Genomic DNA, 18,058 nt, shown 5'->3' on the forward strand with positions numbered 1-18,058 from the left:
AGAAGGTATTGGAAAGATTTAGTATGAGCAATGCTAAGCCAGTTGGTTCTCCTCTTGCAGGTCACTTCAAGTTGTGCTCAGAACAGAGTCCATCAAGTGATGAGGAGAAGGAGAAAATGCAAAAGGTTCCTTATGCTTCAGCAGTTGGAAGTTTAATGTATGCAATGGTATGTACGAGGCCAGACATCGCATATGCAGTGGGTGTTACTAGTAGATTTCTTGCAAATCCAGGCAAAGAGCACTGGGCAGTAGTGAAGTGGATTTTTAGATATCTCAAAGGGAGCTCTAAGGTTTGTTTAAGCTTTGGAGGTGGACCACCTGTGTTAACAGGTTACACAGATGCAGATATGGCAAGAGATATAGATACGAGGAAGTCTACTTCAGGTTATGTACTTACTTTTGCAGGGGGAGCTGTGTCATGGCAATCCAGGTTACAAAGGTGTATTGCTCTCTCCACCACATAAGCAGAATATATTGCTGCTACAGAGGTATGCAAAGAAATGTTATGGATGAAAGAATTCTTACAAGAATTGGGACTGAAACAGGAAAATTATGTGGTGCATTGTGACAGCCAGAGTGCCATCCATTTGTGTAAGAACCCAATGTTTCATTCCAAGTCAAAGCATATAGATGTCAGATACCACTGGATTCGAAATGTATTTGAAGAGAAGCAGTTGCAGCTTCAGAAAATTCATACAGATGACAACGGAGCAGACATGTTGACGAAGGCCTTACCAAAAGAAAGACAGGAGATATGCCGACAGTTGGTCGACATGGCTTCACATTGAGGAGTCATGGGACAGCCTCCCTTATGGGCTGAAGGGGGAGGTTGTTGGGCTGATGGCCCATATTCAGCCCATGTGGGCTTTATCAGCCCACAGCCCACACCCCCTCTTAACCTAACCCTAATTAAGATTAGGGGGGTGTGATGGCTGCGTTTTAGAGGCAGATTAAAGCTATAAAAAGGCAGCAACGAGGTAGATCTTGGGAGCCACGAGATTCCAAAGAGAAGAAAGAGAACAAGGCAGAAAAGGAAGAGAAAGAAAGGGAAGAAGACAAGGACAACGCAGAGAGACTGTTCTCAATCATCTAGCAGTGTTCTCATCTCAGGTTAGATCAAATCTACAGTAGGCTCTTGCAGTGATTACTTGGGAGGTTTTAGATATTGTGGGCAGTGACGTGATCCTTGTATCCCAGTTATTCTCTTGTGGTTGTTGCTAGGGTTTTGGGCAAGAGATTGAGATTTGTACATTCATTATTCTCATAGTGGATTATCTCTAGTTTGCCCCGTGGTTTTTACCCTTCACATTGAAGGGGGTTTCCACGTATATCTTGGTGTTCTGTTTGATTGTGTTTCCATTTTATTCCGCTGCGTATTTTGGTCTTCTAGTATTTGTTCCTATACAAAAGTTATTCCTATTTATATCCCCATCATCAAGGATGATTCTTGATACTCCTCTAATCATTACTTGGCTAACATGCTACTCTTGTTCTTCTTCTTCTTCCACCTTTTAAGACATTGAGTTTCACGGCTCTCATTTTGTTGGAGAGGTAGGATTTGTAAGTATTTTTGAATTCTTTAAGTCGTTTGGAGAACTAGAATTACCAGTAGGATAGGAAACTAAGTACATGAAAAAATCTTTGATATTGAAGTTTTGTTTTCTATAATTATCTCATGCATCTCATAATTTAACAGGAGGTCGGTATGGAAAGAAAAAATAAAATTTGAAGTATACCTAAGATTTTCTTAATAGATCTAAAGAGAGTGGAAGAAATTTTTAATGACTTATGTGAGAGAATATACAAGGGGCATGAGTTTATCCCATGTAACTAAAAAAGGCTTAAAATTTACTCTCGATTTTTATATGATTCTTTTTATGATATAGATAAGGAGTGTCGAACCATATCAATATTAAAATAATTTTTAAAATTTATATCTTATTATTAGCTCTATAAATTGTTCCAGTGATATCAATATATTCTCTATATCTCAAAAACTAGTTAATTTTCTTTTAATATTGTGAAGATGAGAGATTAGCAAACTTATGTCGATTTTGAATTAGTATAGTAGTTAAAAACGTCGATTTTGAAAACAAAAATTTCGATAAAAATCGATATCGGAAATGCTTAACTTGAAAGCATGCAGAAGCGTAGTAAAAGTAAGAATTCTGTTTGCAATAAAGATAAATAGTAAGAAATAAATGTAAACCAGATTTTTATAGTGGTTCAGTCATCGTGACCTACATCCACTCCGCCGATTCCTCTTCCGTCGAGTCCATCAGCATCCACTAACGATCTTTTTTCAACAAACGAAGATCAATTACCCTTTTACACCCCTCTTCTCCGTTTCACAGGTTTAGGAGATAACTTTTTACAAGCACTCACTCCTCCCTAAACAGAATTCTAAACTTTAGGACTAGAGGAGGGGATTTCTCAAGTGATTGCTACAACGTTTTCTCACTTTTAAGTTCTCTGTGCTTGCATATATTAACCAGAGATGAGAGAGGTATTTATAGGCTTTAAGTGGATTCAAACTTGGAGCCTATAAGTGTCTCATCCTCGATTTTCGGGGTATTGACGGTACCACCACCTATGTTGGGCGGTACCACCGCCTAGGTGGTACTACCACCTACAGCATTGACACTAGGTGGTACTACTGCCTAGGAGACTATATCTGGGCGGTACCACTGCCCAGACTAGCAATACCACTGCCTGACACTATCTCGGAGATTGTGCCACTAATGGTTCCACCAGTTTGGATCACTGTTTGGGCCTTTCACTTGGCACAACACAGTCCAAACTTTGGCCCAATTGGACCCTAATTGAATTGGCCCAATTCCAACCCAATTACACCTAAAAACTTCTTCGATTTAGACAATTATTACAAAGCTTGAATCAAATGTTGTTCGGCATGTCATTAGTTCATCGACGCTTTGTCTAATTCTTTGGCGCATCATCCTCTCTTGCGGCCTATTGCCTAATCGGCTAGTTGACCTCCGCAACTTTGATTTCCTTAACATAATTTCCACTCTTCTTAGCCCGATGCCCAAACCCATGGCCTGAAGTCTTCTATTAATATGTCGATCGATCCTCCGGCTTGACGTATAATCTTCTAATATGTTCCACTTCGACCAAACATGATTCTTCTTATTTTAATTGTCTCTCTCTGATTGAAGTTTCCTACGTCACTCAAAATGCAAATAAGATCATAAACACTATCGACTTTCACTTTATGTAGGATCAAGTTGTCCGCCGTCAACTTCGTTTTTCTCATATACATATGGCTGATCAATTAGCTGACTCACTCACAAAGTATCTCGCTTATAAACTTTTTGCATTACATCGATCCAAGATTGGTATCCTTGATAGGAGTACCATCTTGCGGGGGCATGATAGCAGATAAGATTTTCCTAACTGTATAAGAAAATCTCTTTACTCCGTTGAGAAAAATCCTCTCTCTTAACTTGTATAAATATAAATAGGGAGAAAATATGTCAATGCGAAGATAGCTTCTTCAGTAATTCCTGTCTTCTAGAAGAGAACATGTGACACTCATCCAAGGAATATCTATTCTTATAAATGCATTATAAACCCTCCATATTTTGAAGTTAATGAATAAATGAATGAAGAATTGAGTGTATGTAGCCATAAAAAATCTTAGATTAGACACCTAAGTGAGAAGAGAATTCTTAAGGATGATAGGCACTACCTAATCTATTCTTTCCCTCCTCCCCATCACTTTTCTCTCAACCATCGTAACAGCACCACCACCCAAAGGAGCAATCACATCGGCCATCGATCGTCATCAACGTAGTCCCATCGATAACCACCACCCTACATGCTACTTTTTTCTCACCCTACTCTTTTATGATTCTGATCTTCTCTCCCAAACTTTTTCCTTGGTTGAAATTATTGTTAGCTTAAAATCCCTCAACAATGGTAAAAACTCTGGACCGGACCTGATGGATATACTATTGAATTTATAAATTATATTGGACTATGATGTTAACCACTTCAACTTATATTCTGAACTTGATGATGATAAGGCCTGTATATGGAAAAGTATTGTGGTTCCCTACGGATACAATAATTGGAGCATCAGAGGTAGATGATGAGGACATATAGAAAATATGTACCAAAATGTGAGAGCAACTAGAAGTTTGCAACAATGACAATGATCAGGGAGGAAGAGGTGTTGGTGTAGATCAGCGTCACCTAAGGTGGGTTGTTGGCAAATGAGGTTTTCATTGAAGGAGAAGACATTTGTAGATCTCTGTGCAGCAGTTCACAAACATTAATTACTTAATGTCACTAGAGATGCTATGCAGTTGCTGGAGTAATTCACTGAATACAGCTTGGTATGCATGTATCTAATTTTGCAAGAAAAAATAGATATAGGTTTTGTTGGATAGAACTAAGAGCAGAGGGCTTGACCTTTTTTCTGGACTTTAAATCTTTGAAGTAACAAATTTATTTTTTAATAAATATATTGAGTTAATCGATCTTTTTGTCTTCGTCGTCATGGTTATGGGCGTATCATGGATCTTCCGAGAACAATGCATGATGAAATCCACTGAAAGACAACCTATAAGCTCTATGCCAGAAGCCAACCATCCCTGGAGAGACAGCTCTGAGAGTAGGAGGCTGATGATTTCTGGTAAATGGATCAGCAAAAACAGTAAAACAATTGTCTTCGTTGCATTACTTTGCAATGCAAACCGGGTTTAGTTTTTACAGTGTTTTTTTTTTTGCTTAGTTTAAAGTGTTTTCTGAACAAGAAGGGGGACTTAGTAAAGTTTTAAAAAACTATAAAGGATAAATCATTCATTAATTTCTCAAGTCTCGTGATAATAAGGTTATTTACTTCCATATTGGTTAAGGAGCATTGGAACCAAGGGCTCATAAGTCCGTCAAGTCTCCCTTACTTTTAAAAGTGCTTTTTAAAGCTTACATATGCTTTGAAAAGAAAAAAATTTGTGGGTACGTTATCATCCAAAGTGGACAATTTCTTATGGGCCGCACCAATGATCAATCGACCAAATGGTCCCTTATCATAAGTCGTGCACCTGGACTTCCCTACCGGAGCGAGCATTGATAAGGTCATTTAATTCCACATTGGTTGAGGAGGAGTATGAGGAACCAATGGCTCATAAGTCCATCCTCTGAAAGAGCCCATCGACCAAAGCGCTCTGAAAGGGCCACGGATAATTCCTTGCGAACTTACAGGCCATATCAATGGCCGACCGATCAAATTGTCCCTTATCAAATGGTTATAGTAATTATGATTTATATCTCTTGCCGATACTTTAATGTGCTTGTCGGGTAATTTGTTATAACTTGTCTCATGTTTAATTTAGGTTTTATCTTAGTGTAAGAAACTATGAAACAAGACTCTCTATAAGTGGTCATTTTGTACGTCAGAAATGCTCATGTTCTTATTAGTTAAAGCATCTGTTGTTCGTGATACTTGCAGTTATTAGTAATTATGATTGACTTATAATTATGTTATAAGTTTTATCTCTTGAATTAATGTTACTTAAAGTGCTCGTCCAGAAACATTCTATTTTAATTACACTCGGTTGTAGTTTCGCTGTTTTACACATCCATGCTTGTTCTTCCACCCTCTCATCAAAAATGCGTCTCGTCCACAAATTCAACGAGATAACTCAATCTTCCTTCTGATCCTCCCATTCTTTCAGCCCATCACCGGCGTTGGATGGGAAGAAGAGACACCATCATGACGTTAACGCTGTGACGCAAGTCCCAAATATCACATCCCCTTCCTTCTCTATAAAAGCCAGCCCTCTCACGCCTCTGAATCGATCATAAGAGCACCACCGAAGACGATAAGATGAGGACAGTCGTCAGGAGTCGTGCTTCTCTCCTCCTCACACTCGTCATCGTCGTCTTCCTCGTCACAGGTCAGCTCCTGCATGCCGTGAGTTAAAGCTTGTTTACGCCTCTGAGAACTATCTACTCTCGATCTACATCGAGCTCTAATGATCCTATGCATGTCTTTTGTGCATTGTTTGAACTGGTGTAGCGAGAGGGGAGACGACCCCTGTGAAGGAAGCGAAAGCGCAGATTACATACGGTGCCCTGCGCCCTAGCAGTCAGCCCGCGCGCCCCGGAGGACCCTATACGAGGGGATGCAGGAACTATGTTTACTGCCGTCCGCCTTCGACCCCATGATAGGCTACTTCGGCAGCATGGAGGAGTAGTTCCTTTGACGACGCAAAATATATACAGGAGGCAGATACGTACAATATATATATATATATATATATATATATATATATATATATATATATATATATATATATATATATATATATATATATATATATATATATATATATATATATATATATATATATATATATATATATATATATATATCACTTCTCTCCTAAACTTTTTCCATGGTTGAAATTGTTGTTACCTTAAAATCCCTTAGCAATGGTAAAAGCTCTAGACCTGATGGATATACTGTTGAATTTATAAATTATATTGGACTCTGATGTTGACCACTTCTACTTATATTCTGAACTTGATGATGATTGAGCTAAGACCTTTATCCTTTTTAACCCTAAATGTCTTACTCCTCTTAATATCAAGGACTATCGATCCATATATCTTTGTAATGTGAATTATAGAATTCTAGCCAAAGTTTTAGCTAATCGGATTAACCTTTTTCTTAATAATCTCATTTCTAAAAAATATTCTAATTTTATGACCAATTATAGTATTCATAATAATATTCTTATGACTCAAGAGATTATATATTCTATGCATTGCTCTAGAAGTAAGAATGATTACATCCATATGAAAATTGATTTGAAGAAAGCTTATGATAAACTTTCTTGAGAGATTATCTTTACCATGCTTAAACTAGACAAATTTCCATATAAGTCCATATGCTGGATTTATTCTTGTATTTCCTCTTCTTCTTTTGTTTGCTTGCTTGCTGAATGGTAAGCCCTCTAATTTCTTTAAGGGAAGACATGATTTTAGACAAGAGGATCCCCTTTCTCCGTACATTTTGTCATTGTTTCACAACATCTTTCCATGCTTTTAAATCAAGCTTGTGAGAGGAATCTGATCACTATATATAAATTATGTTATCTTCTCTCTATGTGGATGACATCCTCCTATGTTTTTATGTGACTCTATTATTCAGATCCTAAAGTTGTCTGAATCTTTGACCAATCTTAAAGTCAATAATCTTAATTTGGCTATCTATTTTCCTAAGAATACTTCGAGAGACGAATGGTAGGCTATGTTTTCTTTTAAATATCTAACCACTTTTGTTGCCCCTAAAGAATCTCCATTAATTCTCATGATAATATATTATACAGAAAATCTCTAACAGAAAAATCTCTAATTCTCATGGTAAACCTTTTTCGTTTCTTCCTCTAGCTCTCAAGTAGTTTCATCAATAGAATAGTATTTTCAAATCATTTTGATAAGATGAATGATCCTATTACTCAAGATATTTTCCTTTTTATCAATGATCCGAGTAGCTCTTCCACATAAGATAAATATTTATTCATCACAATTAGCTCATACTTAATGATATGGGAGGGATCGATGTTATATATATATATATATATATATATATATATATATATATATAACATCGATGCATAACATACATCATAGATATGCACAAGAATGGTGGCAAGTAGAATCAATCCTCTTAACGACCTTAATTTATCCAAAAAATCTAGAACTTAACTTTTATTTCTTTCAAAATCTTACTACACCCCTTAGAAGAGAAGACATTCAAGAATACAAAATCTCTTATTTAGAACTCAATCTCTTCTTTTGTTGTCAGCATAACTCTTTTGATGACTCAAGGAAGTCTTTAATCTTCTTCTTATAACTTAATTTTTTTTAATAATCTCTTGTACTTTGTCCGTCACCCACCTCTCCCCAACATATAAGAGTTATCTGAATACTTAAATAATAACTATTACTATAAATGAATTCAAAGGCCTTTGGATTGCACCCAAAGGCCTTGACAACTTTGCTAGGAGAACTTGTTGATGAATTAATAAGATGAGAGTCAATAGTAACAATAACATCTTTTTTTTAGTCCTACATAAAAAAAAAATAATCCAATTAAGATTTTGGACACATGATTTAGACTTATCCTATTATATCGTTTCTTTTTCTTTTTTTGCAACATAAGCATGTTGATAACTCAAAGTGGAGAAAGTTAAGAGGCTTGAAGCTGCTTTGAGGCCCTCCAAGAGTGCAATTGTTTCTGTCATAAATTGAACTTGAGGTAGTGCAACCACAGCCTCCCATCCATGGGTGTTTATTCATTGAATTCTTCAATACAAATCCAACGTCGATAAGAAAAAATGACGAAATAAGATTTTTATTCTTTACATATGTTGCAATTTTCCACCACAGAATGGATACGTAGGCAAAATATAATAATAACAATAGTAAAGAATCCACCAAAGATGGACAACGTTTCTCCAATGATTTAATTCTCCAAGGCATATCTATAACACTAAGATAAATATATAGTTACAATTTAGTAAATGAAAAATCTGGCAGCTTGAACAAGGAAGACACTTTATTTGGTACCAACTGTGGGCCTCCAACATCAAAGTCCCTAGAAAAAATAATTGGTCCAACAGCATATTTGGCATCAACTGTGGCCCTCCAATATCGAAGTCCCAAGTAATAACATTTGGAATACCAACATATTCTTAGACCCTAGTATGTTTAACAAGCTCATCAATGCCTCCATGTTAGTAGCCACAGCCCATACTATCGGGTTTGTAGGATGATATCCTTCATGCACACCATTTTGTGTCTGCCTAATGTTCTTGTGCAGCGCAATAATTCGTTCAGAGTCTTTAACAAATATGTATAAGGTTGAACAATATGTTTACTTCATTTCTCTACGGCCTTAGCCAAAATATCTAAGAAAGCACATTAGAAAAATATATATTTTTTTTTTAAACTAATAATTCATTACAGAAATACCTTGATTTCTATGCTCTTTTACTACCTCCATCTTTTGGCTCACCTGCCAAGGTGTCATCTATATTTTGTACATGAGACAAAGATTAAGAAGGCCAAAAGAAATAGAAGAAACTGTTACCAATGAACAAGATACAAAAATGTTAAAACATAGACTGAACCACCAAACATTTTTTGATTAATCAATTTTTGGTAAAAAAAAATCCTAGCAAATAAATAGAAGAAACTGACATATAGGCTGATTTCTGTGGTTTTGGGCTGTTAAGAGAGGAGAATTTTTGAAGCTAAAGCTAATCCTTGATTTTAAAGATTTTCCCACATCTAGCATTTCTCACATTTCACACTAACGATCACTGAACTACAACATGCACATAAACTCCATGCAATTAAAGTAAGTTGTAATGTTCACAATGTGGACGTGAAAGATGCTAGACAAGCATCTCCTAAGTAGAGTTTGCTTTAACAAAAGATGCTAGACAAGCAGAAAGAGGTTTGGGATTGTAGAGCAGCTGCCTCACAAATGATTTGAGTTTTCAGATACTCCACATCATCGCTAGTGTTGTATTTGGTATGTTCCAAACAATCTACAGCCTAACGTACATCGACCAAAAGAATGTGTTAAAGCATACTCTTTCACTGCTAATAAATATTATAGCAATATAATTATTTCCCATATCTTTTGATTTTTACAATATTATTTTGAGCCCTATCTTCAAAAGCCACTTACACCATTAATATTTCTAATTATTTCAGTATTAGCAATCTCTTACATTTTTTACCCTACCCACTAAGTATCTTATACATAAAATATATTAGATTTTCTTCCATGTATCAATCTAAACCTATTTCTGAAAATGTTCCTATATTTTGTGTTATTAGCCTAATCCTATTTTTTGGACTCTTTACTCATGCTGGTCCAAAATAGACCAAGAAAACACTTCTCTATTTTACACAACATATGGATATTGATATAATAGATTTCTTGCATATGACCTCGGTCCACCCTTCTCATTTTAGGATACTTAGATGGTGAATATGTCTCACATCAATTCTCAGTAATAATATAGTATGATTATCAAATGTTTAAGGTCATAGTTATGAGTTTTGATATGTTTTTTGAACACTGACCCTCAATGGCCTTGTGCAACCCTCCACCTTTCTCATTCGGGCTTGGGACCGACATTGGCGGTGTTAAAAACATATGTACTCATAACAAAAAATAATAAAAAAATATGAAATCTCTCTTTTAAAAAGATAAAAACAAAACTTTAGATGAATTCATTTTGTCCGATTTGATTCGTATCGACCAGTACATACCGCATATCTTGAGATGCAAACCACACCATTTCAGACAATTAGGTCTAGTTTTTTTTGTTAGAAAATGATTTTGGGTCTAATTTTTTTCTTTACAAGGATCTGAACTGAACCACTTTTTTTTTTTAATTACTCGAAATGGTCCCTTTTAGGGCTCTCAACTCCTTGCATGCTCATTCTCCTCTCCATACTGTTGTGTGACTATTGCTGCATGTTATATACATCTCTATGCTGTCATTCAACCATCACCCAAAACTCATGTTCTACTGCCCATCACCCACTATGGCTTGATCTTTAGTATTTATCTTTCTCCTCTACCCCCTCATCCATTTTTCTTCTTCATTCTTCTCCCACCCCCCGCCAAAAAAACACGGAAAATGAAAAATGCACCATGATACATGCCGGCATACTATGTGTATCAGTATGTTGGCACAGAGCGGACATACCTGAAATTCATTGCTTAGTTATACCATAGTACACCATATCAGTCCAGGACAGTAAATCAGAATTGGTACCCAAAACTACTTGAAAAAGCAAAGACAGCAACATATATAGCACAAGAATCCAAGAGGGACCACCGTAGGGTCAATATACTGAAGATTTGATACCTTAGCACATGAAAAATAAAAGAAGAACTACAACATAAAGAATTAACTAACAATGCAATTTGTTTTATACACAATAGAAAATGATCATAAAATTTCATGATTCATTAATGCATATACATCTATTCCCAAACCTAATGATTCAACCAAGGCTCAGCTGGTGGACATTAACAATAAAAGCTTCAAATAGTCATCTAAATACAATCGATTGAGTTCTTCCAAAGAATGGATAAATTCCAGTGTTTTAACATATGACTAAAAGGCATCGTTTCCTGAACTCAAGTTAAGAAGCAGCAAATATGTTCTCTCAGTACTTTTATAGTTTTCTTTGCTAGCCATTTCAATTTGAGTGAGAAATAATACTATGATAAGCAAAAAAGATTGTAAATATTTGATACAGATGTCATAAATGAACTACACTTAATTTCATAAAAAAAATATAGTTTCAACATCAAGGGTATGAATTACACACTTAATTTCGGCAACCTTTTAAGAGACAATATAAATCATTTGATTTTGATAAGCAAGTTTAACAAAGATTTTGATCACAATTACTCTAGAAATACTATTGAAAGTCGGAAGTATGCAACAAAAGAGCTGAAAACCAAGAAAAGTCATTCTACCAAGTGACAGTATCGCATCCTCCATATCCACCTATTGCAATTGTTGTTACCTAGGAAATGAACATATTAAAATGATTGATAAAACTCATACCCCAAGGTTGCAGAAAGTCCACAAATTTCTCAATTTTGGATTTATTAACATCTACTCCATAGCAAATTTTGAAAAGAGAAGAGAAAGAACCCATGTTATAGGAGTGTCATTTGGTCACTAATCCTTCTTAAGATTTGATAAATAACAATCACCGAGAGAGAACTCTCATACCTCAAGAAAGCTAACTTTGCATTTTATTTCATTTAAGACCACCAAAATATCTAAAAATTGGCAATCATTATTTCTGGCTTCTTCATATTCTCTATGATTTTTGTAATTTCTTTGACCTAATATCAAAGCAACATTAACTCACCAAAGAAACTGATAGCACCAAAATTCGTTCGATCAGATGGAAAGCAACCACAATTGCGGGTGTTTGAATTTAAATCATGATGATTAAAAAATTCAATATCGCATGACCCCAATAAGTATAATCAAACAAACATTATCCCAGCAGATGACAGTAGCGGCCCATCAATCATACAATAAACTTTCTGAATCTTAAGGGAGATCAATACAAAGAGACAGATAACTAAATATGACATGTCATATAACAGTAAGCGAGTGACATCAATAAAATATTTCCGATGTAAGATTAGAGAATGGACTTCATGTCAGCAAAATAAAAAAAAATTAGAAAGATATATTTTATGAATTTCATCATTCAATGGCATAGCTAATGTAATAATATACTCCTAGATTCCGTACCTATATAAATGCACATTTAGAGTAACCACAGAACTAATCACTGCATCATGTTCAATGGGGATAAAAGAAACATACTTTAGATAAGCAGAGCCACCAATAGAAAGTCCAGTATCAGTACCTTTACATTCAACTCCAATAGTGAAGGTATTATCTTCAGTACCTTTACATTCAACTCCAATAATGTATGCTCTATTGAAAAAACTTCATTCTTAATAAGATAATTTGTTAGTTTTAAAATGACAAAAGATGGAGCTAAATATCAGTTTGTAGTATATTTTGCTAGGAAAGTGCAAAGCGAAAGACACAAATAAAAGAGAAAGAAGGCTAAAGGAATTAAAATATCTCAAAAAATATTATTGATGAATGACTTGTAATAAAAAAGCAATATCTATAATGTAATTCAAGAATTAGATAATGTCACATTCTTCTTTCCTACATAACAGAAAAACTAACAGAAGTCAGAATTCCTTTATAGTAATTATAACTAATTTGCAAGAAAGACTACAAAATGTCAAGGGGCAAGCCAGTAGCTAGACAAGAAAGAGAATCAATTAAAGCACTATAATTTTTTAATAATAAAATTTGATAAACCACCAAAGATACTTGGTAAAGGAATAATACAAAAGCTTCAACAACCAAAGGATACTTGAACATGATTCCCAAGTCCAGTAAGTGAAGCATTAATGCTCTGAGTTTCTTTGTCCCTGAATAACAAATAAAAAAGGAATGTGACTTGATCATAACATAAAAAAAGGTAAGCCTCAACATATGACTGAAGCATCACAAATGACAGTTTATGAGAATATTGTTGGAGGTGAAATATCTTTAATAGTGAAGCAATTTGCTAACAACTTAATCTATAATCATAGTGATGTTAGGTTGAAACCTCATTGTACAAAGCTGAAAATAAATGGGGCCTTCAGTGGTATGATCACCAAAATGGTATAAGAAAGAAAAACTGAATCTGATCTTGCTTATTTTCCCTATCTGTCAATCAATATGGAGATACATCTTAGCCTTAAGTAAAATATGTAGCAAAAAAGCCAAATTGATACAGCTTGACAAAGATGGTCATGATGGACTGTCATCTCGTACTGACCAACTAGATCAGTCCTCGGTTAGACTGATGCATATTGTTTGTATTGACAGATGGTACATGCATATGAAAGACTCGAAGAGGAAGAAAAAGGAAGGAGAAGAGGAAGGAACAAATGATGGTGGAGGAAAGGAGGAAGAAGGAATTACGAGGAAGAGGATGGAAAAAGAGGAGGCGGAGGATGAAGAGGAGGAAGAAGAAGGAAGAAGGCTGAGGAAGAGGAAGGAGAAAGAGGCAGTGGTGGTGGTGGAGGAGGAGGAGGATGACGAAGGTAGAAGAAGGAGAAGAGGAGGAAGCACTCGGCGGATGACAGGCGGCTTGCAGGCTCTACGAGTATGATGCAATGGGCTCGCAAGCACGAGCCCCAAACCAGCATTAAATAGGCTTTTTTCTTTCTATAATAGGTAAGGACAGACTGCTAATAGGGGGCCAATCTGTGTACCAGTTCACGCTCAAACCAATATATACCTCCCATTTTATAACGGTCTGGGTTAAATTGTATTGTGTGATCATAATAGATACGAAGCACTGTTTAGTCTACTAAAGCTGTAACTTGAGCTCAATCAAACAAGAAATATTGGACCCAATTCCACTTAGATTTGGAATATGAGAGTCGCTTTGTGAGGTTGAAGATTTTCAAACCAACCTTGCTAGAATGGTCAGACTTTACTAGGTTCAAAATTTTCAAACCAAACTTACTAGAATGGTCAGATCCAGACAACTAGACCAAACACAATCATTGTCGACGCCACAAACTTAGACTAACAAGGCAATCATAAGTTACGTTAAGAATAATCACAACCCACATATAATCTTTACTTATTTCACAACCATTTCGATGAGATCTTTCTAGAAGTCTATCGTTTAACATAAGGATAATGGATGCATCGCACCACCTACTTTCCTCTACCAGTTAGGTACTCACAAACAGGGGCCCAAAATTAGATAGTAAATAAGAGCAATTTCTACTATGTATTGTAATGTACAAGCTGCCAGCACATAGGTACAATTAAATTCATGTATGTATTTGTCAGATTAGATACACAGACAGATTCAAAAATACAAAAACAAGCACATTCAGCAAGATAATTCTAGCAAAATAATCATAAATCAGAACCTTCGGATTCAATGAAGACCCATTATCCAGAAGGACTGGTACTACTCCACTATCACTGTAATCAAGCATTTGTTACTGTTGATATATCCAAATTTTAGAACTTACATTATATCCCATTTTACACCATTTTTCAAGGCCTATCATAGTACCAGAAGTGTATCTATGTTGCAGAGGACCAAGTATATCCATGGAAAGCTATGTAAATTCGATACCTTTGTTCCTTTCACAGAGAAAAAGAAAAAAGTAATAAACAGAATTATAATGCCTCATCTTTATCAAACACACAGATTTATTTGTTTGGTATCTCTTAAGAATTACAGTATTCAATTTGGTTTACAGTTCTCATAGGTCTAGTAACTGCTCTGTACAGAAATTTACACATCTTACTCAAATCAGAATATTTTAGGCTTGGATTTCACTCCTGAACTTATCTTGTCCTTGGAGATTATTCACTATGTATGAATATAATGGAACCATTTCAGATTAGAAGTTATCCATTTCGTAAGCAGTTTTTTCACATGACATCTGAGTGGTTGACCAGCACAGTTCTTTTATTGTCAAACACAATTCTAGTTGTAAAACTCCACAATTTTCCAAATTTTTTCAACCTCTTTGACAAAAGTTCGAAAAATCAAAGCAAAAACAAAAATATAAGCATCAACCTCTTTGATCTATTTATGCATGATTAACATAAGAAACCAAAGAATAATGTCAACACAGTTTCTCATACAGTAAGGAGAGGAAGAAACTCAACATTGTTATAATTATTAAGGCTTGAAGCTTAATAAAATGTGGCAGCAATGGTGAAGTGGTCATAGAAAGAATGTTTCATCAAGCAGGCAAAGATTATATCGATTGCTATGCAAAGCTGAAAGTAAAATTGGATACAAAAATGAGGCTTGCAGCTGCAACCACATAGTTAAGCCATAACTAAGCCTGCTGAAATGCTGTAAAATGTTGCAAGGCTTCTAACTTACCTTTGGCGCTTGCACTCATACTTCTATGAAAATGTGGTGCCACTTTAATTCCACCAAACTTCTCTGTGCAACTCTGCAAACAATGGATCTTCATGTCAAGCACTGGATAAGTCTTCCACATTCTTTTCATAATCTGCTGTAAACTGTTGTAAGGCTTCTAACTTACCTTGGGCGCTTGCAGTCATACTCCTATGAAAATGTGTTGCCACTTTAATTCCACCAAACTTCTCTGTGCAACTCTGCCAACAATGGATCTTCATGTCAAGCACTAGAAAAGTCTTCCATATTGCTCTCATAATCTGCTGTAAAATGTTGTAAGGCTTCTAACTTACCATAGGTGCTTGCACTCATACTTACTATGAAACTGTGTTGTCAATTTAATTCCACCAAATTTCTCCGTGCAACTCTGCCAACAATGGATTTTCAAGTCAAGCACCAGAGAAGTCTTTCATATTGCTCTCGTAATCTCTTCCACCCATCAGCCTTTTCATCTTATGACACTAAATTGGGCAAAGGGCAATTCAGGTTTTGTTGTTTTGGGAGTCTCAAAGATATTCCAAAACCTGAGTGTTTCATCTGCTGCTGCAGAAGCTACTACACCTCCCAATGGGCTCCCAGCCAAGAAATGAACCCGGGATGAATGACCGGAAAGCTCAGCCGCTCTCGTCATGGATGGGTAATTCCACAGGGTGAGTTGATTCTTCGGAGAACCATGGGAGGTTAGTAATTCAGATTTGTTCTTGTCCCACAGCAATGCACAAACTTCAGAGCCAGCATCGATCGAGTTCAAGCAAGCACCGTTAACAGTGTTCCAAAACTTAATGCAATGATCATTGCGACCTCCACCAGAAGCCAGCAGGTTGCTCCGAGTTGGGCACCAGTCAAGGGCCTTCACAATGGAAGTGTGGCTGCTGATGCGGTGAAGCCACTTATGTCGGCGTGGATGGTGTTGTGAGACCGGCATGCAGGCATCCCATATGTGCACTAGTTTGTCGTGCCCTCCACTCGCCAAATACCGCCCCGACAACGCAGACCATTTAAGACTGCAAACTCCACGCCGATGCCCATTATAGAAACAGATGGACGTGTCATCCTTTCTAAAGTCATAATCAACAACAGTGCCATCTGATCTTCCAGCCGTCAAGATTGAATTACTTCTCCACGCAAGTGACAACACAGGGGTCAGGTTCTCATCTTCTTCCGTCACATTCACATCTTTTCCTGTTGCCGGATCAACCAAGGCTAAAACTGAATTGCCTAATGCGACAGCAAGAACTGTGCTATCCGGCGACCAGCTGATGCAAGTGATAGGTCCGCTGTCTTCTACGGCTTGTAGAAGCACCTTAGTCGACTTGTTTGCATCATCCCAGAGGCACACTGTGTCGTCGAGGCCAATCGCCAACATATTATTGCTTCCCCAGTCGAGGAGATTCAAACCATCTTCATCCAACATGCCGTGGGCATCCAAAACCCTCTCTGGTTCTCTAGGGATTCGCCTCTGCTGCTTCTTCGGCGGCCGAATGGGCTCGTCAAATTGGGGCAGCATGCTGGCCGGCGCTTCGGGTGCACTCTTGAAAGCGAGGATACGAGACCTGTTCTTCAAAATGCACTCATCAAGAAGCTTTTGGTACGCCACGCTCGATGGGGATTCTCTCGAACCATCACGCTGCGGTCGCGAAGGCATGGTTAGGGCAAAGCGTGCGTAGTCCATGTCCATCGCCGACCGGAACGGGATGAAGCGGTCGTACTCCACACGCCTAGAACGAGAAGAAGCCATTTTTGCCAATGGAAAACAGAACGAGAATCGGCCTTGTGGCCAGAAACGATCAAGAAAACAAGAAACCAGAAACGATCAAGAAAACAAGAAAGATTGATCTTCTCGAGAGAAACTCGAAAACCTAGATTATCGATAACCAAGAATTGATCAAGAACCCCAAGAACAACAAAATTCAAGTCGCTGGAAACGTCAATTACGATCGATCACAACGAAGAAAAATCAAAATCCAACAAAATCTTGAACCCGAATCGAAACTTAGACAGTTCAAGAACCAAGCGAAACGGAACCTTCAGAAAAGGAGACGGAATGAGATCACCGCAATAAGAATCTAAATTCTTCCCCCCCAGATCGAAGAGGAGGGTTCTCGCTCCCAACTGTGCCCGTTCGCCGGCGAGAAGCTCCGACCCGGACAGAACGACGAGATCGCCAACAGAGCAGAGGAGAGCCGAGAGGAGAGCGCGATGGAGGGAATGGACAGGTTGTTAGGTGTGCAAGGGCGGGGCTCGGCTTATATAAATGACACTGAGCAAGCGTTATGTTTCAAAACCATGCCGTTATACTCAACGAACCAATACATAGCAGTGTAATTTTAAATCATACCGTTATATATATATATATATATATATATATATATATATATATATTACTATCAAAAAATATCTTAGAGCCTTTGAAGTCATTGTATAGGAATTAGTAGTAAATTAACCTATTATCAATACAATACAATAAATACTAGTAAATTAACCT

At 36.8% G+C, this 18,058-nt stretch overlaps 1 protein-coding gene and 1 long non-coding RNA gene across 7 annotated transcripts in view; one reads left to right on the forward strand and one right to left on the reverse strand.

Annotated features, from left to right (window-relative positions):
- The window catches only part of LOC135671447 (cell division cycle 20.2, cofactor of APC complex-like), a 73,017-nt gene extending 55,240 nt beyond the window's left edge, over window positions 1-17,777 (reverse strand). The window contains exons 1-4 of one of the 6 annotated variants that reach the window (XM_065179582.1): window positions 15,867-17,777; window positions 15,701-15,773; window positions 15,535-15,607; window positions 12,118-13,048 (exon numbers count right to left, since the gene is read on the reverse strand). In XM_065179582.1, coding sequence (XP_065035654.1) covers window positions 16,022-17,311 — 1,290 coding nt within the window. In that variant the 5' untranslated portion in view covers window positions 17,312-17,777 and the 3' untranslated portion in view covers window positions 12,118-13,048; window positions 15,535-15,607; window positions 15,701-15,773; window positions 15,867-16,021. Of the gene's footprint in view, window positions 1-12,117; window positions 13,049-15,534; window positions 15,623-15,700 lie in introns of those variants that run through there. The other 5 variants (XM_065179581.1, XM_065179576.1, XM_065179580.1 and 2 more) reach the window with 5 other exon arrangements.
- On the forward strand, window positions 5,764-6,530 carry LOC135671471 (uncharacterized). The gene is made up of 2 exons (XR_010512756.1): window positions 5,764-5,921; window positions 6,044-6,530. It is a non-coding gene; the product is annotated as an uncharacterized LOC135671471 (long non-coding RNA).
- Window positions 17,778-18,058: the final 281 nt, after the last annotated feature.

This window comes from Musa acuminata, unplaced genomic scaffold (genome assembly GCF_036884655.1).
Source record: "Musa acuminata AAA Group cultivar baxijiao unplaced genomic scaffold, Cavendish_Baxijiao_AAA HiC_scaffold_1139, whole genome shotgun sequence".
NCBI lineage: Eukaryota > Viridiplantae > Streptophyta > Magnoliopsida > Zingiberales > Musaceae > Musa > Musa acuminata.